General features: G+C 37.0%; 4 protein-coding genes across 4 annotated transcripts; 3 read left to right on the top strand and 1 right to left on the bottom strand.

Annotated features, from left to right (window-relative positions):
- Positions 1 to 1,165: 1,165 nt before the first annotated feature.
- LOC137730310 (transcription factor bHLH18) lies at positions 1,166 to 3,992 on the top strand. Its single transcript, XM_068469380.2, has 5 exons — positions 1,166 to 1,438; positions 1,756 to 1,837; positions 2,082 to 2,636; positions 2,829 to 3,203; positions 3,405 to 3,992. Exons 2-5 carry the CDS (start codon positions 1,802 to 1,804, stop codon positions 3,477 to 3,479), a joined length of 1,041 nt encoding a protein of 346 aa, XP_068325481.1. The 5' UTR covers positions 1,166 to 1,438; positions 1,756 to 1,801; the 3' UTR covers positions 3,480 to 3,992.
- Positions 3,993 to 10,209: 6,217 nt separating this feature from the next.
- On the top strand, positions 10,210 to 12,407 carry LOC137729135 (protein TUNICAMYCIN INDUCED 1). Its single transcript, XM_068467978.2, has 3 exons — positions 10,210 to 10,480; positions 10,585 to 10,917; positions 11,407 to 12,407. The coding sequence occupies exons 1-3, from the start codon at positions 10,364 to 10,366 to the stop codon at positions 12,211 to 12,213; spliced, it is 1,257 nt and encodes a 418-aa protein (XP_068324079.2). The 5' UTR covers positions 10,210 to 10,363; the 3' UTR covers positions 12,214 to 12,407.
- Positions 12,261 to 18,677, bottom strand: LOC137729137 (malate dehydrogenase, glyoxysomal-like). The gene is made up of 6 exons (XM_088678405.1): positions 18,423 to 18,677; positions 17,755 to 18,069; positions 17,579 to 17,668; positions 17,373 to 17,456; positions 17,035 to 17,245; positions 12,261 to 12,699 (listed from the first exon to the last, which is right to left on the bottom strand). The coding sequence occupies exons 1-5, from the start codon at positions 18,675 to 18,677 to the stop codon at positions 17,132 to 17,134; spliced, it is 858 nt and encodes a 285-aa protein (XP_088534531.1). The 3' UTR covers positions 12,261 to 12,699; positions 17,035 to 17,131.
- A 717-nt stretch (positions 18,678 to 19,394) lies between these two features.
- LOC137728227 (putative oxidoreductase At1g06690, chloroplastic) lies at positions 19,395 to 23,662 on the top strand. Its single transcript, XM_068467074.2, has 8 exons — positions 19,395 to 19,398; positions 20,202 to 20,221; positions 20,635 to 20,827; positions 21,589 to 21,660; positions 21,780 to 21,947; positions 22,764 to 22,846; positions 22,928 to 22,990; positions 23,387 to 23,662. The coding sequence occupies exons 1-8, from the start codon at positions 19,395 to 19,397 to the stop codon at positions 23,570 to 23,572; spliced, it is 789 nt and encodes a 262-aa protein (XP_068323175.2). The 3' UTR covers positions 23,573 to 23,662.
- Positions 23,663 to 24,210: the final 548 nt, after the last annotated feature.

Raw genomic sequence — 24,210 nt, 5'->3', positions numbered from 1 at the left:
TATATATATATATATATTTCAAAATTAAAGGATGTTAGGATCACCTTTGGGTGAGGCTTTAAAAAAAACTGTAAAATTTAATTTGTGAATTTACTTTATTGCCAATGATTTTGTTTTATGGTTAAAAATAAAATTATTTTTTTTTATCTTTTTTAATTGATAAAAAGAATTTTATTAATGTAGTTTAGAAATTAGAAAAGGGAAGTGAATTAGTTTAGTCATGATCACATACGAGCCAACCTCTTGATGAGCCGGTTTGACGGAACATGTCGGCCAAAGAATAAACCCATAAAGTAGCCAGGACCCAAGACTCAAGGGAAGGTTCCAAAACATAGTCAACATCATTGACCCTGTTAAAATTACTTTCCAAACCTAACACCAGACGACACATCTGAACTCACATGGACAATAGTAGACTGTGATTTAATCGCTAAGTTCAATTAGATAACACAAAATATGAAATTATTTTGTCACATCCCGACCCGGGGTCCTTCACAATTGGAGCCCATTTCACCACTGTAGCACGATATTGTTTGTTTTGAGCCCTGACCACGCCCTCATAGTTTTGTTTCTGGAAACTCACACGAGAACTTCTCAGTGGGACCAGATGTCGGCCAGCACGGCTCGATTCTGGATCCTAGTGGACATTCCTGGTCGGGGTGTGTCAATTTCTTTTGATATTAAGATGCTAACTGATGTGATAATGTTTTATTTGTTAGATTGCGATTTAATCACTAACAGTATTAAACATATCAAGTTATTTTATCGAGTTTTAAGATATTAATTGATGCAACATATCTTTTATTATTATTCTTTAATATTCGGACTAAAAAAAATTAATATCTTTAAATAACTAAAAAATGTATAATAAATTGACGTCTCTAATATATCATATATCATGGTTAATCACTCATTGCCTTTGAATTTGAATGTGAAAAAAAATAAATAAAATTGTTGATGTAACTATGCAAGGTTGGCTTTGGTGATAAGGGGGACAATGTGGAGGACCACATGTCCAAATTCTAATATTGTTGTTGCTTCATTGCCAACTGCTTGAATTAAAATTTCAATGGCTAGATAGTTGGTGCCAGAAGTCCACTAAGCAACAAAATTGGATTTCTAGTTAATCTCTATATTTAATCCATAATTTAGCATCAAACAAATTAATAATCTAATTTGCTTGCTAGCTATAGTTAGCATTCAAACAAATTCACAAGGAACAATAGTACAAACTTAAAATAATAATGGGAACATTAGTAATCAAATCATGCTACCTATAAGAGAGAGAGAGAGAGAGAGAGAGAGAGAGAGAGAGATGAACTACACAAGAACTTGGCAAGAGCTATAAAAGCTTGAAGCTGCGGGTCAAGGTCTTGTACGATCTCTAAGGGAGAGTCACTTGCAAGAAGAATAAGCTTTGGTCATTAATTGTTCGAGTGTAAACTTTCTTACTTCTAATACTACTTACTAAATATTTGTCGTATGATTCAGCTTCTTCTTCCAAAGTTTTGGGTTGTTTTTTCTTGCACAATTTTAGAGTTTTGATTTGCATATTTTGTACCGAAAGGGAGTCTGTTAAGAGATCCCACATTAGAGACGGAAGTATTGCATGCGTTCTTACAACATTTTCGGCTTCTTTTAATTCTTTTAATTTTTTCCTTTACCAATTGTTGATACTTTCATTCTAATAGAACACGTTGAGCGGATTGTTTTGTACGAGGCCAGTAACCTGTTACAATGATTTTGTTTTTCCAGGAACCTCCCTTGAGCTCTAGGTCACCAAGAAAAAGAAGCAAATTTAATGGAGATTTCATCAAGAGGAGGATTATCTGAGCTGGTAAGACAATTAATTCTGCAGAAACCCTTGGTGTCTTTTACTTTTTGGACAAAGATAAAAATATGCAACAAAGCTTCTGCCTTTTTATGTGTAAAAATTCAAGGATTATTTGGCACATAATTAATAATTTGAAATTGTATTAATATTAAAGTTTTGGACTTGTTCGAAACAGTTTCATTCATTATTTTTGATTAATATTGTCTATTGAATTTGATAATAAAGAAAGAAATTGTTTAACTTACAGGGAATGGAAGATCCCTTCTTCATCAACCAGTTGCAGTACATGAACTCTTTGGATGAGCTCGGTATGCTCCCACTAGCAACTGCAATTGGAGATAATTTACAACACTCTCACTTCCACCCAACTTTCAACTTCAAAACTCCTATCGATAATTCTCATACTGGTATTGATGGACCGGCGAAACAGCTCAAAACCGATGGATGGACTTCATGCAAAACCAATCATCTTGGATCGAATCCACAAGTTGCTTCCTCACCAAACATTCTTTCGTTCATCAATTCTAATCACGCAAACCAAATGGCGGTGCTTAAGCCTAAGGAGGAGGCAGCAGCAGTGTGTTCAAAGAGCACCAACAGTCTCCCTTCTGATATATTGCTTTCTCAAGGTTCATTTGGAAACCAAAATTGTTTATTTAAGGCCAGTCAGGGAACAAATATGAACAGCACAAACCCTCGTCTTTCAGCAACTCAAGATCATATTATCGCAGAAAGGAAGCGCAGAGAGAAGCTCAGCCAGCGGTTCATAGCTTTATCTGCACTCATTCCTGGCCTAAAGAAGGTAACAGAAATTATATCCTCTATCTAACAATTCACTGCAGATTTTATTCAAGGCATTCTTTTACATTTGATTGTCTTGCTTTTACTCCAAGCAACCAGTAGGTTTTGGGATGGTATCAATTTTGAAATTTGGATTTTTTTTTACCAGCTGAATGGCGTTTCTAATCGTGAGTGGTTCTTCATGTTATGACAGATGGACAAGGCTTCTGTTCTGGGAGATTCAATCAAGTACATCAAACAACTGCAGGACAAGGTAAAGACACTTGAGGAACAGACGAGAAACAAAAACATGGAATCGGTCATGTTTGTGAAGAAAACACAGCTTTTTTCCAATGGTGACAAAACTTCCTCAGACGAAAGCAACTCCACAGGCCCGTTTGACGCAACACTACCTGAAATCGAAGCAAGGTTCTGTGACAACAATGTCTTGATAAGAATCCACTGTGAGAAAAGGAAAGGAGTTGTGGAGAAAACAATATCAGAGGTTGAGAAGCTCCAATTAAAATTCATCAATAGTAGTGTCATGACATTTGGGAGCTGTGCTCTTGACGTTACCATTATTGCTCAGGTAAGTTTCCTTCTCAATTGCATGAATGAAATTTGTTGCTTCGTAACCAATGTTTATTTTTGTCCCTTAGACTCTTTTTTTATCCAATCCAAAAAGTAGAAATAAACAAGGGCGTGTTGGGGGATAAAATTGGTGTGTGGAAATCACTTCCCTAGTTTTAATCTAAAGTCAATTTTGAAACAATATCTTGATCTTTGGCAGATGGAAGCGGAATTCAGCCTCTCGGTGCAGGATCTCGTCAAGAATCTACGCACAGCTTTCAATCTGTTCATGTGAAAAGAATCTACGTGCAGCATTCGATATGGTCTTTGCTGCAGAAGCTTCAGAATACATAGGAGTATTTCCTCAAATATCCAACCAGACCAAGTTTAAGTACCCTTTTTAAGAATTTATGTTTAAAAGGCCTGCAATCCTTCACTAAGTTACCTTCAAGCTTGTTTGCTGTCAGATTATTTTGCAGGCGGGTTTTTTCACATCACCTTTTTTTTGCATGGTTAACTTGTTTACCATGCTTTAACCATGCTTATTTACCCACCTGTTGAAGCAAGTTATCTCACAGCTTGTCTATGAGACTTTTTTTTTCCTTCAAGGAGTTTGCGAAATGCAACTCATCCCTTTGCGTCCCCTAGGGTTTTTTTATAGGTGAGGATAAAAGCAGGCATTTGTTTGGTCAGTGTTTTAGAGGCATCTTGAATATCTTATTTCGTGAGCCTCTTTTCCTAGTAATCTCCTTTTTATATGTAACCCCTTTGGTTGACAATGTAATGGAAAATAAGTAATTTTGTTTTATTTTATGTCACAACGTAATGTCCTGTTACTTTAATTAGTTTCTTGCAGTTTGGGTGAAGTTTCACTTTGGTTTCTACGTTCTAAATTTTATCAAATTTAGCCACTTAATTCACTAGTTACTAAAATTTTGTGTAAAATCTGAAGGGTAAATTGGATTTTTCAACAAGTGCAATACACCTCACATGCGTGTCAAACCTGTTACAGGGACTAATGAAACTTGATAGACTATAAAGTAAAACTTGACCCAAACTATAGGGAATTAAATCATGGTTTTGGTCAAATTAAATATTAGAGAGACGGGTCAAAGGCCTACTTCCAACAACATTAATATTATCTCGAGATTGGTAATTACCATCTACAAAATTTGTTATGTGTGAGGTTTTATCACAAAATGACTCAGTATTAATTGAAGTGAAGTTAGGATATTTAAACTATTAATTTCTTATAAATACAGTCGATTTGAGATATATTAACAGGATTCACCTTTTTTTATTTTCCTTGTCCAAATGACAGTGCTAAATACAAATGTGCAAGGAAAAAAGCACACAAAATGATTATCTAACAATCACAGGGATAATAGTTGAATACGATCATATAGGCTTGTATCAAAATTATTGCACATTAGTTGGGAATAATACAGCTAAGTAAGCAATCTGGTTTTTGGGATTGGTGGTTGCTGGAGAGTAATAAAACTTTGAAATTTTGACAGTAGCTAGTTAGAGACAAGTGCTTATATTATAGCCTCAAAGGGTTATCAAAGTTGGAATTTTGTTCTCATTGAATGTGGAGGTCTTATCTTATAATTTAGGTGAATAATAATGTTCTCTCCTAGCCCCCACTTAGATTGTGATCTTTTGGTATGACTTTATGGCAACTACCTCTCTCAAGTTTCAAAAGAATAATCCCCCTTGATTGTAATCATGAATTAACATCACTTAGAGGGGGAAAAGAATTAAAGAAATAAGACAAATGTAGCCGTTGATTGGTCGAGATTTCATACTGAATGAGTATAAGCTAAAGCAATTAATTTATTTGAGTCGCAAAGTCTTGCGTTAATTTTGTCCGTTAGTTTTGTAGTCTCATATTAATCCCTCAAATTTTATTAGGGCAAGCTGGTACGAGATTAATAAATGATATCTCTGTTCTTGTCACAAAGAATTGGGTATTGTTAATGATTAGTTTTTTATTTTTTTTCATAAGAAAAGTACGATATTTATTGGTGATTGGTTTTACAAAACTGTATTTAGGATTAGAGAGGGAGAGGACCGACGACAAGAGAGAGGAGAAAGAGATATGTAATTCTGAGGTATGTGTTATATCACCCCATTGTGCCTTTATTATAGTAGCAAGATAGGTTATATCATTACCCTAATAAGATTACAATTCTAATAGAATAATATCTAACTTAGGGAATATTCCAAGATATTCCTAGGTACACTAGGATTCACACAATCACATTCCTAATCTAATAGGACTCTCCTCCTTGAGTGTGTAAATTCTCAAATAAAACATCTCATCAGATCTTCAGCAGTTGAGGTAGAATAGTTGATGAAGTCGTCCGAACAATGGGTGAATGCAAGAAAGTATGCATTGGCAGTAAAACTCACAAAATTTCGCTATGGTAAAACCTAAGGTAGGTACAAAACCCATAGACTAAGAAGAAAAGTGAGAAGTATGCATAATGTCTAAAACAAACATCATCCAGGACAAAAGTAGTGAACTCAACGAAGTATGATCATCCCAAGATGGGTGCCTCATCAAAACCTCGTTAGGCAGCAAAAACCCAGTGAGAAAAATGCTCTAATCGTAGGAAAGTGTACATTAAGATCAAGTAAGTATGCTTTAGGATACTCCCCCTGAGTTAGACATAACTTCCAAAAAATAGAACTACAAGCAATTCAACTCAGATAATTTATGCATACCGATTCCTTGGACGAGCTTCTGAAAAGTAAACTTGGGCAATGACTTGGTAAAGAGATCAGCCAGGTTGTCCTAGCAATGGATTTGCTTGACTTCAATGTTCTGACGCTGTTGTTGCTGGTGAGAATAAAAGAACTTTGGCGTTATATGCTTAGTGTTGTCTCCCTTGATGTCTTCATTTTTTAACTATTCGATACATGTTGCATTGTCTTCAAAGATTGTCATAGAAAGGTCAACAACGATAGAAAGACCACTAGTGCTTTGAATATGTACCATGACTACTCTTAACCAAAAACACTCACGCAAGGCTTCATGCAAGGCGAGAATCTCACCATGGTTCGAAAAAGTCGCAACTAACGTTTGCTTGGTAGACCTCCAAGATATTGCGATGTCTCCAATGGTAAAGAAATAGCCCGTTTGAGAACGTGCCCTATGTGGGTAAGACAGATAACTAGCATCTGCATAACCAACGAGACGAGAATCAACTCGATGATCGAGGGGGGTGGCGACTCCTCTTAAGGATTCATGGGTGTAGAACAAGCCTAAATCCATGGTGCCTTTATCCGTGGTGCCTATAAGGTACTGGAAAATGTCTTTAACACCATTTCAATATCTGCATGTAGGCGCATTACTGTATCTAGCCAAAAGATTAACAGTGAAAGAGATGTCGGCTCTAGTGGATTGAGCCAAGTACAATAAAACACCAATTGCACTTAGGTATAGAACTTCAGGCTCCAAAATCTTTTCCTCATCTTCCTTGGGATAGAAGGGATCTCGTTTAGCATCTAGCGTTCGAATGACCATAAAAGTACTCAAAGGCTTTGATTTATCTTCTTTAAAATGTCACAACACCTTTTTGGTGTAGTTCGATTGATGTACTAGGATTCCATCCAAACAATGCTCGATCTCCAAGCCGAGACAATATAGAGTTTTCCGAAGATCCTTCATCTCAAATTTCGATTTCAAGTGAACGGTAATTTCCTCAAGCTCTGTGGGAGTTCCGATGAGGTTCAGTCGTCGACATAAACTGCAACTATCGCAAATCCAGAACGTGACTTCTTGATGAACACGCATGGGCATAGTTCACTGTTCACATAACCCTTACTTGTCAAATATTCACTCAGACAGTTATACCACATCCGTCCGGATTGTTTCAATCCGTAGAGAGATATCCTCAATCTAATCGAGATAGTCTAGAACTATTTGAACCAATTAATAGAAGTCCTTCTGGAACTTTCATGTAGGTTTTGTATCTAGATCTTCAAAAAGATACGCGGTTACCACGTCCATAAGCTGCGTATTCAGTTTTTTCGGAATCTACCAAATTGATAAGGCAGCGGAACTTTATGACGTCCATTACGGGGGAATACGCCTCCTCATAATCAATCCCAGGGCATTGAGATAAGCCTTGTGCTACGAGGCGTGCTTTGTATCGCATTATTTCATTCTTCTCATTATGTGTCCTTACGAAAATCCACTTGTAGCTCGCGGGCTTCACATGTGCTGGAGTAGGAGATACGGGCCCAAACACCTTGTGTTTCGCAAGTGAATCGAGTTTGACCTAGATTGCTTGTTTCCAGTTTAACCAATCTATTCTTCATCGACATTTATTAACAGAAGTCATTGCTACGTATGATGTTAGTAGCTACTGTGTACACAAATGCATCATCGATGATCATCTCATTCCGATTCCAAACCTCATCCAATATTGTGTAATGGATGGAAATCTCGCGATTCTCGGGAGGCTAGTATGTCTCGTCTAAGACATCACCATAGTCTAAAATAACCATATGTGTTGGAACGTATGAGTAAGCAATGTCGAATTTAGACTAAGGTCACTAGTTTGTGCCATTTTCCTCTTCTGGGGTTGTGAATCTTTTGAACCAGGAGGTCTGCCATGCTTCAGGTTAGGAGCAGATGATTGGCTAGCTGTTATTGTACCGTGTCGCGTGGAAGGTGCGGACACCCCACCTAAGGGACGACTTGGCCTTCCAATGCAGTATTATGGCATATGTTAAGTACGTCGATCCTTGCATGTGCATTTGCAGCAGGTATATGTGTATCTCGTTACCTTTGCTAGATCTGTAAGAGTATTCAACATGCTTTGAGCAATGCTCTAAAGATCTAGAATGCGTCGCACTTCAATTTCAGACTGAAGAGTGTGGAGATCTAAATGAGACATAGTGGGAGTAATCCACGACAATTCACTGCGTTCTACAGGAACGTTAGTGATCTTATCTCCCCCTAATTACGAGAAAACTGTCTCATCGAAGTGACAACTCAAAAAACTTGTGGTAAAGAGATCTCATGTCAAGGGCTCTAAGTTGTGAATAATTGATAGTGAATCATAACCGACATAGATTCCCAATTTTCTTTGAGGACCCATTTTGGTACGTAGTGGCGGCTCTATTGGCACACAGACTGCGCACCTAAATACACGTAAATGGGAGATGTCAGGCTCGTATCCAGTAACCAATTGTAACGATGAGTGAGGTTGGGTAGCGGTAGGCCTTAGGAGAATCAAGTGTGAGTGCATCGGGACTATGAAAGATAGTCAACAGTTCAAAGAAATGAAATAATTTATTGAATCATTAATTGCCAAAAAGTGAGCTTCAGGCCAATAATTTTAGATTAATTGTCAAATTAATGGACTGCTGGTCACTTTAATTAATTCAATATATCGCAACCATTCAAGTTTGATCGTAGAAACAAAATAATAACATTCGGGTTACTATTAGCTTAATAGGTAATTATAGAAGTATAGTTAAGAAGTGGGAATGCTAAAAAATAGTATTGGGTTCGAAAAAAAATCACAGCCCAATTCGGTGGGCTAGCTGTTGTGTATGAGTCAAGGCCCTAAAGGGATATTGGGCCACGGGTTGGCTACAAAGTAGCCCAAGTCATGGATGCAGACCATGAATTGTGGGTCTGGGGTAAAGCCCAGCAGCCAAGTTGTTGGTATTGGGCCACAAAAGGAGCTGGAGACATGTCTGCATGGGGCTGGCTTGAGATGGGTGTGCACAAAGCCCAGCAAGAGCTGGTTTCCTTGTGGGTCGTTTCTGGGCAAGCTCAGCCACAAAGGTTGGCTTGTTGTGGTATTGGGTTGAGGAGCTACAAAGCCTAATAGAAGCTGGCTTTATGGATGGGCTATGATATAGAGAGGCCAGCAAAGCTTGTGCTAGAGTAGGCTAGGGTTGCGGGCCTGTTTCATAAACCTAAACCAGGCTTTCGGTATGGCTGTCCAATGCATGCAGCAAAGCCCAAAGGGCTGCTGTATGGGTCAAACATAAGAACAATGTCGTTCCAATCACGGCATGATTGCAGGCCAGCTGGCATTCGTCGGTGTCATTGACGGTGCAGCGAGAAAAAAATCCTAGATTTGAACTTTTTTTTTTTTTTGTTTAAAAACCTAATTGCTTCTAAATTAATTTCGATGATTTGACTCGCAAATTCCACAAAGCATAATTGCGTAATGCATGAACAAATATATATATATATATATATATATATATATATATATTGACAAATATATGAACACATATGCAATATATATAATTGAAAGGAAAATATAAATATAGGAGGTTCATACATCATGAGAAATGTTTTCATGCTTCAAGGTTGTTTCAAATATCTTAATTTATTTTAAAAGAACCCGATTGGCAGAAAATAATTGAGCTTTTGATGTTGTAGAAGAAAACCTCCTCCATGATCCTTCAGTTCTTTAGCTTCTAGTAAGAGTGTGTTGATAAAGTGTTGTAGACCTAATTTAATGAATTATATTTAGGAATAGAGAGGAGAAAGGGCAGACGGTAATAGAGAGGAGAAAGATATGTATAGTAGGATAGTTTAAATCATTACCCTAATAGGATTACAACTCTAATAGGATAATATTTAACTTATGAATATTTCAAGATATCCCTAGATACACTATAATTTTTTTTTTTTTTAAAGTACGATATTGTTCGTTATTGGTTTTGAATAGGCGGATTCTTTTTTTAGCAGTTAAGAAAAATTATTTTTCAAAAATTCGGACAGCATGGTCTAGTGATGCAGTTCGTTATCCATCAAGAAACGACGTCGTTCTCCGTCAACTTGGAACGACGCGGTTTATTTTTCCGTAACGGTATTACCAACCTGAACCCAAGCAAAGAAAACCCGCGAAACACGCGGACCAAATCGCAGCCAATCACGCACGCCCTTGACATAACTTCCTCCCTTCCCATTGGTCCGTTTTCTCCACGTCATCACCCTCTAGATTCTGCACCGCTCAAATTTTCCCAAAGAAAATTAGGAAAATAGGAACAATCCCGAGAAAAAACGCCCCCACTTTCCCCAATCAATAAAAGTTAAACCCCAGAATCCAAAATCCAAATCAAACCCACCACCGATTTCATCCCCAAAATCCCAACATCACAGTTCCGATTCTTCCAAAAATTCCAAATCCAAAAAAAATGGCTCTCAAACCGCTGTTTCTGCTCCTCCTAACGGCACAATTCCTACCGTCTTCTCTCTCTCTGATTTCCTCGTCGGAGCTCCGCCCTCCCTACGCCACCTCCAGAGCCATCTCCGTACGCCCTCTCTCTCTCTCTCTCTCTCTCTCTCTCTGCAATTGGATTTTTTTGGTTTCGGATTGGTTGATTGATTGATTGAGATTTGGTTGGTTGATTTGCAGGATTTGAAGGAGGCGATCGTGAAGGGATTAGGGTTTCAGGCGGAGGATCTGAAGGTGTCGGGGTTCGATTTGAGGGACGCGCAGGTGGGGCATTCGGTGGCGTACGAGTTCGACGTGGAGGTCGACAACAAGGTCCTACCTTTCAAGCTTCTGGAGGACGTCGACCGCTGGGATTACGTCGATTTGCCCATTTTTCGGGTCGAGGACGAAAATGGGTTGGTCCAGAAAGGCAAATCGGGTGGTGGGTTGCCTCCGGTTTTGGCTCCATTTCAGCTGGCTGGGCCCATGGAGCTCTGGATTCAGGACGCCAAAGACATGAGGATTTCGCTCCCTGTAAGTATTCGGCTATTAAATTTTGAATCGTTAGCCCAAGTTTTTTAATTTTTCATACAAGCAATAGTCTGAAACTAATTCAAAATATGGAGAGGGGATTCGAACTCGAGCTAATCCGCTATAGTCAATGTGAGTTAGATGAGATAGAACTACTCATCAAATACTTTTGATGAATTTGTTTATCAAAACATACGCATGTGAGATTCTTATTGTTTTAGAAATAATTAGATTTTGGGGGTGATTTGAATAGATGAAACATGTTTAGTTGGAATTAAATTCGAGATTGGATTCTCACCGATTTTGGTGGCACGAAAACATTACAATAGCAATCAGTCATTTATTCGATGAAACAGTAAAAGTTATAACTTGGTCTTAATTTGAAATATATGATTGACAAAATTAAAATGATGAAACCAAAAATGCAAGGTGACCAGCTGATTTGGGTTGAAATTTGGGAGTTTCGGAACTGATATGTTGAATGCTATGCAGCATGATGTGGATGCTGGTGTGTTGAAGAAGGTGATGTTAGCAGAAGGAGCTGTGGTCACAGTGAAGGGTGCGAGGTCTGTGAGCCTACGCCACCCTCTTCAGCTCCCATTGCCAACCAGCAATGGGTTTGCTTCTGGTCTTATGACCTTGGCTGAATGGCTGCGCCATGCTTCTCGAACCCAGTCATCTCCGTTGTTGTCTCTCCGCATTGTTGGTCCGACTTCCCTCACATCACCGTCATCAACCTCTCCCTCTGTGAACAACAAGCTCAAGCTTAAGCACCTTGCCCCAGGGCTTGTGGAGTTGTCCTCCCCATCCAACACCAGGCCCATTTCCGTTGAGCTGCAAAACCAAGAGACCAAGGCCATTTTAACCCCAAGCTACTTCAGCACAGTCTGGCCCCTTGCTTCCGTCAATGGCTCGAATCCTAACTTGGTGGGTTTCGAGTCTCTACTTGCATCTGTTTTGGGTCCTAAGGCCAATAAGAAAGGATCCTTCAAATTATTGAAGGCAGATGTGTCTGCACAGACGTTTTTGAAGATCGGGTTTGGGGTGGAAAAGAAGCTCAAAGAAGAAGACGGGATTGATTTGAAAGGTTTCCCAGAGTGGAGGACAAAGCCTGAGACCTTGAGGATGCATTTTGAGGTGCTTGCTAAGGTTGAGGGTGATAAAATCATACCGGAGAGAGTGGTTCCGGTTAACCCTGTGTCAGTGGAGGACACCATGGCACCGAGTGAGCTCTTGGGGAATGTCTCCATGTCCACAGTCCCCATCATTCATCCTCCGGCGAGCCCCTATACCTTGTAAAGTTTTTCGGTTTAGGGTTTGCTGATACAAAATCTGGAAGTGTAAAGATATAATGATTTTGTACTTTCTTTTTCTTGAAACATGGGGATGATTTAGATGAGGTCCGGTGATACTACTGTAAAAATTTATGTAATGAAGTTACTGAGGGTGTAAATTAATTTATGAAAATTCAGTAAAGACTTGAATTTTGCATATATTATTTACATATCTCTGTAGGAAACTCGAGAATTTACTAAATTTTACTTCTTGATGAACGAAACCCCCTTCTGGATGCTTGCTGCTAACTCCTCTAATCGGATCCTACGGATGAACCATGAAGAATGTTTAGGTTGTTCTATGCTATTTTGCAGCGGCACAATTGTGGAGTGTGCATAATTAATAACTGTTTTACCTCTCATACTCATTCAGAGGCCCGAGTTGGTAGATTTCCTCGGCTCCGCTACGACCAAGCCGAACCTTGGTTACGAAGAAAGGAAGTTCGGTTACCTGCCACAAAGATTAAGCGTTGTGCTTGGTTATTAGAAGTTCAGAACTTGATTTTAAGACAACGTTGACGCACAAATTAGGCCTGGCAAACGGGTCGTGTCTGTCGTGTTCGTGTCGTTTTCGTGTAACACCTGTTATCTTAACGGGTCGTGTCGTGTCACACCCGTTATCTTAACGGGTCCTTAACAGGTCGTGTCACTTTACCCAACGGGTAAAATGACCCGACCCGTTATGACCCGTTATGACCCGTTAAGAAAAAAAAAATATTTTTTTACAATTTGCACATACCACACATTGCGACATAAATATTACTTGAAAACATTAAAACATTTCTCGTTCAAGTACTATATCTACACTTGAAAATGAAAGCCTAATAAAAAAAATAATACATACACTACTAATCTATTACAAATATTAAATGTATATAATTATTAATATTATAGTTGATTCATACTTTTATTAAGTATATAAATTCCACTAGTGTAAATATTTTAAATTGAAGATCAAATTCATTCTTTGTATTCATATATGGTCAAGGAGTGTAGCTGTTAAAATTCATCAAAATCAGAGTTAAAATAACCGTTAAATCTTGATTTTTCGTTTATAACCGTCGAAAAGCTTTGTCCCGTTACTTGATCTCTGAATGTTTTTTTTTTGTGATTTTTTGCTGATATGATCTCCAAGCATATACAAACAATATTGACGGTTTGGATCGTTGAAATTAGTTTTGGAGAATTCGTAAAACGATAGATTGACTAACACTTAGAGTTTATTTATACTTTCATTAAGTATAACAAAAGATTTTGTGGTATCCACTTGTGTAAATATTTTAAATTGAAGATCGCATTCATTCATTGTATTCATATAGGGTCAAGGAGTGTAGTTATAAAAAATCATCAAAATCGGAGTTAAAATAACCGTTAAATCGTGATTTTTCATTTATAACCGTTGAAAAGCTTTGTCCCGTTACTTGATCTCTGAATGTTTTTTTTTTTGTGATTTTTTGTTGATGTGATCTCCAAGCATATACAAACAATTTTGACGGTTTGGATCGTTGAAATTAGTTTTGGAGAATTCGTAAAACGATAGATTGACTAACACTTAGAGTTTATTTATACTTTCATTAAGTATAACAAAAGATTTTGTGGTATCCACTTGTGTAAATATTTTAAATTGAAGATCGAATTCATTCATTGTATTCATATAGGGTCAAGGAGTGTAGTTATAAAAAATCATCAAAATCGGAGTTAAAATAACCGTTAAATCGTGATTTTTCGTTTATAACCGTCGAAAAGCTTTGTCCCGTTACTTGATCTTTGAATGTTTTTTTTTTGTGATTTTTTGATGATGTGATCTCCAAGCATATACAAACAATTTTGACGGTTTGGATCGTTGAAATTAGTTTTGGAGAATTCGTAAAACGATAGATTGACTAACACTTAGAGTTTATTTATACTTTCATTAAGTATAACATAAGATTTTGTGGTATCCACTTGTGTAAATATTTTAAATTGAAGATCGAATTCATTCATTGTATTCATATAGGGTCAAGGAGTGTCGTTATAAAAAATCATCAAAATCGGAGTTAAAATAACCGTTAAATCGTGATTTTTCGTTTATAACCGTTGAAAAGCTTTGTCCCGTTACTTGATCTTTGAATGTTTTTTTTTTGTGACTTTTTGCTGATGTGATCTCCAAGCATATACGAACAATTTTGACGGTTTGGATCGTTGAAATTAGTTTTGGAGAATTCGTAAAACGATAGATTGACTAACACTTAGAGTTTATTTATACTTTTATTAAGTATAACATAAGATTTTATGGTATCCACTTGTGTAAATATTTTAAATTGAAGATCGAATTCATTCATTGTATTCATATAGGGTCAAGGAGTGTAGTTATAAAAAATCATCAAAATCGGAGTTAAAATAACCGTTAAATCGTGATTTTTCGTTTATAACCGTTGAAAAGCTTTGTCCCGTTACTTGATCTCTGAATGTTTTTTTTTTTGTGATTTTTTGCTGATGTGATCTCCAAGCATATACAAACAATTTTGACGGTTTGGATCGTTGAAATTAGTTTTGGAGAATTCGTAAAACGATAGATTGACTAACACTTAGAGTTTATTTATACTTTCATTAAGTATAACAAAAGATTTTGTGGTATCCACTTGTGTAAATATTTTAAATTGAAGATCGAATTCATTCATTGTATTCATATAGGGTCAAGGAGTGTAGTTATAAAAAATCATCAAAATCGGAGTTAAAATAACCGTTAAATCGTGATTTTTCGTTTATAACCGTTGAAAAGCTTTGTCCCGTTACTTGATCTCTGAATGTTTTTTTTTTGTGATTTTTTGCTGATGTGATCTCCAAGCATATACAAACAATTTTGACGGTTTGGATCGTTGAAATTAGTTTTGGAGAATTCGTAAAACGATAGATTGACTAACACTTAGAGTTTATTTATACTTTCATTAAGTATAACATAAGATTTTGTGGTATCCACTTGTGTAAATATTTTAAATTGAAGATCAAATTCATTCATTGTATTCATATAGGGTCAAGGAGTGTAGTTATAAAAAATCATCAAAATCGGAGTTAAAATAACCGTTAAATCGTGATTTTTCGTTTATAACCGTTGAAAAGCTTTGTCCCGTTACTTGATCTTTGAATGTTTTTTTTTTTGTGATTTTTTGCTGATGTGATCTCCAAGCATATACAAACAACGGTTTGGATCGTTGAAATTAGTTTTGGAGAATTCGTAAAACGATAGATTGACTAACACTTAGAGTTTATTTATACTTTTATTAAGTATAACATAAGATTTTGTGGTATCCACTTGTGTAAATATTTTAAATTGAAGATCGAATTCATTCATTATATTCATATAGGGTCAAGGAGTGTAGTTATAAAAAATCATCAAAATCGGAGTTAAAATAACCGTTAAATCGTGATTTTTCGTTTATAACCGTTGAAAAGCTTTGTCCCGTTACTTGATCTCTGAATGTTTTTTTTTTGTGATTTTTTGCTGATGTGATCTCCAAGCATATACAAACAATTTTGACGGTTTGGATCATTGAAATTAGTTTTTGAGAATTCGTAAAACGATAGATTGACTAACACTTAGAGTTTATTTATACTTTCATTAAGTATAACAAAAGATTTTGTGGTATCCACTTGTGTAAATATTTTAAATTGAAGATCGAATTCATTCATTGTATTCATATAGGGTCAAGGAGTGTAGTTATAAAAAATCATCAAAATCAGAGTTAAAATAACCGTTAAATCGTGATGTTTCGTTTATAACCGTTGAAAAACTTTGTCCCGTTACTTGATCTCTGAATGTTTATTTTTTATGATTTTTTGTTGATGTGATCTCAAAGCATATACAAACAAGTTTGACGGTTGAGATCGTTGAAATTAGTTTTGGAGAATTCGTATGCCATCAATCAAGTTCCGTGTGTGTGTGTGTGTATATATATATTTATTAAGTAGATTTAAATCTATTTATTTTGTACGTATAAATTATAATTGACTGGTACACGGAATAGTACATACATCACGTGTCACGTGTGTCATTATAAAAATAGTGAGATATGTCATGAAAGTCATGTGTGTGATAAAAAGTTAATAACTTAAAAAAAAAAAAAAAAATTTCTCACTACTTCTATTAATTTTCATTTTTCCCTCTTTTTTTTGTTTCCTTTTCAACTTTTTCTTATCATTTTCACTTTTCCCTCCAACATCTTTCCCTAATTCCCTCACTTTTTTGTTTTATTTTCAACTTTTTTTAACATTTTCATTTTCCCTCCATTTTTTTTTTCAAAAAGGGCGGCAAGTTGGCAAATGCATGATCATGATTCATGCATATTAAATTATTAATTAATATGCATTATAGTTTTTATAAAATTTAATATATATATATATATATAATTAGTATAGATAGACTTAATATTTTGGGGGTATAATTATTATAGTATATATAATAATTATAATAATTATAAATTTTATAGTTAATTTAATATATATATATTTATTTATTATAATTTTTAGGGGTATAAAATTGTAAAATTAATGTATATAATTATTACAGTATTTTTTTAGGGTTATAAAATTATAAAAATAATATTCTGCTTATCGTGTATCGTGTTTACCCACGTGTATACCCGACCCAACCCGTTATCTTAACAGGTGCTTATCGGGTTACCCGATAAGACCCGATTCGTTATCGTGTCGACCCAAACACCTGTTAATTCCGTGTCGTGTCGTGTCGGGTTATCGGGTTGTGTCAGAAATTGCCAGGCCTATGCACAATAAGGCTAGAACAGAGTACCTCAGAGGCAACAAAAGTGCATTCGACAACACCAGCATCTCCTCTCAAGCCACGGAGGCATGCATACGCAAATTCCACTATATGCCTGCAGATTGTTTTAGTGAATTCCAAGACTCGGTAATCTAATCCCAAAAAGAAATAATGTGTATACGATTGAGGAATTTGAACGAATAACCATTGACAGTGTTGCCGAACCGGCCCCAGCTTTTGCCTGCAAAATTGCGAATAAGATTTTGTTGAAGAACCAACACACAAGAACAACCCCTGGACTCAACAGTAACATGGAAGAACAATATGCGTCAAACCAGATTCATAATTCACAAGCTAAGAGGCATGACCTCAACAACTTCTGTTCCACCGTTTTGAATCCGGTTTGTTAGGTATTCTGTTTCTTCCTTGGTGAAGAAGCAAGGAGGCTTGACCTGCATACACAGACACACCGTCTTTTGAATTTTGCACGCTTGTGCGGCAGCCCATTTATTTTGAAGGCAAGATAAGAAAAAAAAAAACTAAAGGTGCTGAAACTTGTATCATTCTATACAACCTGTGACAGAAGCGGCAAAATGGTCACTCCTGCATGACCACCAATAACTGGAACATCAACTTCCCTAGGATCAAGTCCAAGAACTTCCGCCTGCAAGGAAATTACGCAAGCGGAAAATGAAAAAACCACGAACATAAATGATAGGAAACACAGAAACTTGTTCGACTAGTACTTACAACAAAAGTATTTGCTCTCACAACATCGAGCATTGTGACTCCTAGAAGTCGCTTTGGGTCATAAGTGCCGGCTTTCTTGAAAACCTCTGCTGCAATAGGAACTGTAGAGTTCACTGGATTACCGATTAAGTTAACAACTGCCTTAGGACAGGCTTTTGCAATGCCTTCACAGATGGTCCTGACAATTCCGGCGTTGATGTTGAAGAGATCGTCCCTTGTCATTCCAGGCTTCCTTGGAACAACGGTGGGTATGATCACAAGGTCTATGCCCGTGAGAGCGCTCTCCAGCTGTGGCTGCCCTAAGAAACCGCACACCTAAACTCCAAGGATGATACTTTCTCAGTGGTTACAATTTGATCTAAAAACTTAACTTCAAGAATTGTTCATCAGCGCGCTATTAAATCAGATATGGATGACTAAGATGACTCGCATCAACTTAACTAAACTGTATATCTTATTCGTTCATATCAAATCGAACGGTTCCTATACAAGATTTAAATTTAGTATCTCAGGTTAGGTTCTCATTTGAATGCTTCCATACCTTACAAACATCAACATCATAACTTAAGCCCCATTGTCATTAACTAGGAATCATACAATTTTATAGATTGTAATGACATTTTTGTCCAAAAATAGCGAGAAAAGTAAAGTTAATGAAGAATTCATACCATTACCACAGCAACCGGTATCCATGTGACTAATGTCAGCGTGACACCGGGGGCATTAACGTCGTCATAGAGATGAAGAACTGAAACCAGTGGGTTCATCTTCATCAGCATTGCAAGAGGTTGGCCAATGCCTCCAGCAGCACCCACAATTGCCACTTTAAAGCCCGGTGCTCCGCCCTTGGCTCTGCAGTCAGCTCTACTCAAAGTAGAACCATCCTCCACCTTCATCCACCACCACGTCAAACAAAATGACATTAAGGGACCGTTTGAGCCAAATTTTGAAAACTAAAGAAAGTAGCTTTGAATTTTCAGTAACTAAAAAAATTAGCCCCTAAACAAATTTTCATCATAAATTTCAAATAAACTGAATGTTAATTTATGATACTAATTGCTCCTTCATCAACAAGTTACAAGTTTTTTTTTTTTATGAAACAGTGCATCGGAAAATAAGTTATCTCAAGTCACGTAATGCATTTTTATGAAGCCAAAGGAAAACCAGAGTTGGATTAGGCCAATTGGTTAGGGCAGTGTGCACTCTCTTTCACCCAAGTTTGAATCTTATCTATGTACATTAAATCAGTTTAGAATATCGCTTTGTCAAGAAACAAGGAAAACCCCAATAGGGAAAACCTGGGAATTTGGAGGAAACAGATGAGCTGAGATCCTTGCAATGCGTCCATGAGCTGAGATCCTATCCACTTTTCTCAAATGTGGCTCTCACAAAATTTGAACCAATAACTTCCGTATGAGTTTGATCCAGACTGGTTTATACTCATGTGCTGATGTGGCTTGGCTCTCCCATTCTTGGAACAAAAAGCAACCCAGAAAGGAATATATGCTGGATTTTGGTTTGTCCAATAGCACAGAATAACTATGTTATGAGGTCCATTAGACTCTAGGGGTGTTTGTTTGACCTTCTTAACTGGAACTGGACTGGACTACACTACACTATGCTATAAGGTCTATTAGACTATGGGTGCGTTTGTTGCACCGGACTATCTTAGACTGGACTAGTTTCAAGGACTAAGCTGGATTATCTTAAACTAGATTAAGCTGGACTAACTTAATGAAGCGTTTGGTGCAATATCGAACTAGGAGCAAAATAATGACACAAAAAAAAAAAAAAAAAAAAAAAAAAACCCATGATCTGTAACAAAATATTCTCATCTAATGAAAGTGAACCCCAACATGAAAGTTTCTGCATAATTAACCAAATTCTTCAATTTGTTATCCTAGAAAAAGTAGAACTAAATGAAATCATTCAATTTGCTCAACCACTCCAAATTGCTCAAAAGCTCTAATATCCTAGAAAAATCAAATCCTTCAATTTGGTATTTCACAGACAACTCACAAATCCAACCCAATTCACATAATCATTTTCCTGATATATGAGAGTTCACCTCCTTCATAAGTCCTCTGTTTATTTTCTGCTCAAGTAGTTACTTGAAGATTTGTAGCCGAATAGCTCTTCAATAACAACAACAAATTCCTTCTCGACCATCCATCAAATACTTTGAAATCCTCCGTAGTTGTAATCCTTTGAGACAAAACGCAGAGTGCCCAACCCAGAACCGTTTATTCTGTTCAAAATTCAGAAACCCAATTAGGGATTCCACTCGGAAGGAAAACCGAATCCCAGAAAAAATGAATTGAAAACCTAGAAAAATTCAATCCCAGAAAAATCAATTAGAAAACCCAGAAAAAGGGAAAATACTTGCAAATCAAGTTTTGCAGACTTGGACTTTTTAGATTCGTTTGAATCGTTTCTATCAAATCCAGGTGCAGACTTGGGGATTCTTGTAGACCTGGAAATTCTTGCTTGAAGATCTTTTGGACAGACGAGAGGGAGGTGGGGAGAGAGACAGTGGGAGGGCAAGTTCTCAGGCTTGGGGCGAGGCGAAGCAAAGCGAGGAAACGGGACTAGCAATCCCATCCTTTCGGCTCTCACTAAGCCCAGCTAACGAAGGATTTAGTCTGCACGAGTCCGGCTTAATCCCATTAAACTCAATCCCGACTTGCACCAAACACAAAATAATAATCCTACCGAAATAGTCCAGTCCAGTGAAACTTAAGGTAGCCAAAAGTGTTTATTTGACCTTGTTTGAGACTGGATTAGACTACACCTATCGCTAGTGTAGTTTGATGTTTGGTATGCACAAAAATTAGGTTTAATGGGATTAGATCGGACTCGGATTAAACCCCTCGCTTGGAGTTCTTAGCGAAGCACCCGAAAAGCCCCAGGACTCGTAAGACCTCCTGCACTCCTGTGAGAGAGAACCTTGCTCATCCTACGAGAGAGTGTCGTCGGCGCCCTGCTACCTCATCGTCGTTCTCCTCATCCTCATCTCTGCATCCTGCTCGCCCTCGGCTACATCCTGCTCGCCCTCATCTGCTCCTCTTGTCTGGTAAACTTGGAATCCGACATTATTTCTTCGATTTGTTTTGCAGATCGTGATATTACTGGGCTTTATTTGATTAGGTGTTTTGGGTTTGAGAGATTTTCAATAATAGACCTCTGCTCCTGAACAAATTAGGGTTTTGATTTTTAGGGTCAAATTGAGATTAGAATTTGGGGTTTTCACATTTTATGCCATTTTCATATTTCTTCGATTTGTAATTGCTGTTGTAAAGGGATGTTGCATAGCATCGCAACTGAATCTTACCATTAAAGCTTGCTTGTGGATCAAACAGTCATCCTGTTACTAAATCCTGCAGTGTTCTTCCAGAGCATCTATCCCCCAAGTAGTCTTCTTTTGGTCGGGTGATGTGAACTCAGTTAAAGTCTCGTCACTTGATACTGATGGCTCATGCAATTCCAGCCGTCCATATTTCATGGAACCTGAAAAATGAAGACGAACGTGTACACTCCGAAGACCATGTCCCTCTTCACTCCAAAATCATCGGTGCCAGCTTTTCACTATTCAATTCTTCACCCAACCATCACAAACTACTTCTTTCACTCCTCATTAATTTCCCACAAATCTTTGTCTCCGCCCCTCCAAATTTCTTTGAAGTTTGGAGTTCTAAAACTTCAGAAACCTCACTTTTAGAAAAGTACTTTCCGACTTTTGGAAATTTGAATAAATTTGTCCATCTAATATAATTAGGAGGTTACATTATTTACATTTTGTTTCTGAAGAGGTGTATTTGGGAAATCAATTTTCAGGGTATCTCGATGGTCTTGGAGATGCTATTGAGCTGGGCCTTGTGAAGGCTGTTGGTGTTTCCAACTACAGCGGTATACTTCTATCTTTTATCTATTTATTGTTGGTTAAAATTAGCAGTTCAAATCATGGAAAAAATTTCTATCATAGATGCTCCTAACCAGAACATGACGTATAAAGTTCGTTATTTCAGAAAAGCGATTGCGTGAGGCACACGCAAAACTTCAAAAGAGAGGTATCCCACTAGCATCAAATCAAGTGAATTACAGCCTCATATACAGGGCACCAGAAGAGAATGGAGTGAAGTCTACCTGTGATGAACTTGGGATCACTTTGATTGCCTATTCGCCTATTGCTCAAGGTGAAGTTGGAACCTTGTGTTTTCTTACCATATTCTCATCATCACTCGATATGTTAGCTTAAGAGAAATAATGTCTTCTTATTTTACAGTATTTAAGACCCCTCCGTGCGATCTTAAACATTGCCAAGTTAGGACTTGGGAGAAAGCATACTTGCTCACTTTTCTCAGTCAGCCTTTTATTGTGAAATTTCGAATTTTCGAGCATTCCTTGTCAAGCAGTTCTTAACTTCAACTTTATGATCTTATTTATTTTATGTTTCATGATAGTTATGGACTTTAGTTGTGTACATAAAGGCTCACCTTTCAGGCTATCACCTTCCAACTATATGCCTAAATGAAACAGTGAAGAAAATAAAATTATGTACATCTTTTGCATTCATGTGCTTTATCTTTTCAGCATCTTGCTTGTATTTTTCTTTTGTTGAATTCAACTACCACTAGGTAGTTGGCGAATGGCGATCTTGCATGGTAAAGCTTTAATGTGAATTCAACTGCCGTTCAATAGTTGGTGAATGGCTGTAATACCTTACAAAAAATTCCAAACATCTGGTTTTCGGGTAAAATATTTAGTTTTTAACAAAACAAAGGGGATGTAGTTATTCTAAAACATAAAAAAAAATCTGGATTCTTGATAAAAAGATGTCTGTTTGGATCTTATGTTATTACTTGAATCTCTGCACAACCCTGCTACAACGATTACGACCTTTAATTTCAGATCTTACTAGATTGGTTACCACAGCAGTCAAAGTTTGTCTGTCTAATCTAGGGGTGAAAGAGATTGAGAAGATTGACATTCTACTATTAATGCATATGCAGGTGCTCTTACAAGAAAGTATACACCTGAAAATCCCCCAACTGGCCCTCGAAGACAGATTTATACTCCTGAATTTCTTTCAAAGGTAAATCATAGTCAATATTTTGAAAGCCCACTACACATTAAGTTCCAAATTGTTTTGCTAAAATATTGCTGTTATCTGCAGCTCCAATCTCTGCTGAACCGGATCAAGGAATTAGGAGAAAAGTACAGTAAAACAAACACACATGTTTGTTGATGCTCTTCTAACTTTAAATAACTTTTATCTTTTCCATATTAGAAGTCCTAAAGTCTTCATTTATGTGGAAGCATGGCTGAAAATATCCCCAAAAGTACAGTATTTTAGTAGTTAATCCATTTTGGACCCTTTACGAGTATGAAACGCTTCATAGATACCGTTGCAACTTCCAGTTCATGCTGAAAGAAACTCTTTGTTTCACCGTCTTTTATACATGAAGTCCAACTCTTGGTAGTTTCATGTTTTCCGTATAAGATCATTAAACTACATACTGATGTATCAGGCAAGAATTCTGGAATGTAGAAATAGGTGTTGGGGTATTAAAATGTGTAAATATAGTTTGTTCTCTTTGCTGGGTTTTAATGGGAGTCAGGTTACTGTTAACAGGTAGTCCTAAACTGGTTGATAGCCCAGGACAACGTTGTGCCGATCCCAGGAGCCAAAAACGCAGAACAGGCTGCAGAATTCGCAGATGCACTTAGATGGCGGCTCAACAGTGAAGAAGTAGCCGAATTGCGCAATTTGGCTACAGAGATAAAACCTGTTACTGGTTTCCCTGTTGAAAAATTATAAATTCTTACATGAGCATTGGGCTGTAAATTCTTCTATACAAAAATATGTACACACTTCACATCTAATGCAAATTTGACATATCTAATTTAAGAGTGATTGCAGGCTGACCATTGATGTAGCAAATTTGACATATTTCAAATCTATAGCCACACTGTAACTAGTAAGCTCAGTCACACACTGTCATTGTGGTCTTAGAACAAGTTCATAAGTGTTTCTTCAGATGGAAACGATCCGGTCGGAGAACTAACATCAAATTGGTGATGGTACTGTTTTCATTATCCTGTTTCTTAATCCGACACTGCAACAAACACTTCACTAAGCTAGTCTAGCTTAGTCTAATTTAAGTCAGTCCAGCTTAGTCCCTGAAGCTAGTTCAGTCCAAGACAGTCCAGTGCAACAAACACACTAGAATTTCTGCTCCACATAAAAGAGAAAAAAAAAAAATCATTTTCTTTTATAGAAAAAATGTTAGGAAGAATGTACTTTTGTATCAGGATTGAATATCACATGATGTGGTGCATATGACCGTCATTTGATGAGATAATATTATTGATTGATGTGGCATTTACACATAATTTGTCTAAGTATTATTGTTTTTTTTTTACGAGGCTGGAAAAATAGGCAAATATGCACACTTC

The sequence above is a fragment of the Pyrus communis genome, chromosome 10, assembly GCF_041283825.1.
Source record: "Pyrus communis isolate YQ-2024b chromosome 10, ASM4128382v1, whole genome shotgun sequence".
In the NCBI taxonomy this organism is placed as follows: Eukaryota; Viridiplantae; Streptophyta; class Magnoliopsida; order Rosales; family Rosaceae; genus Pyrus; species Pyrus communis.
This window is presented reverse-complemented; position numbering and strand designations above follow the sequence as displayed.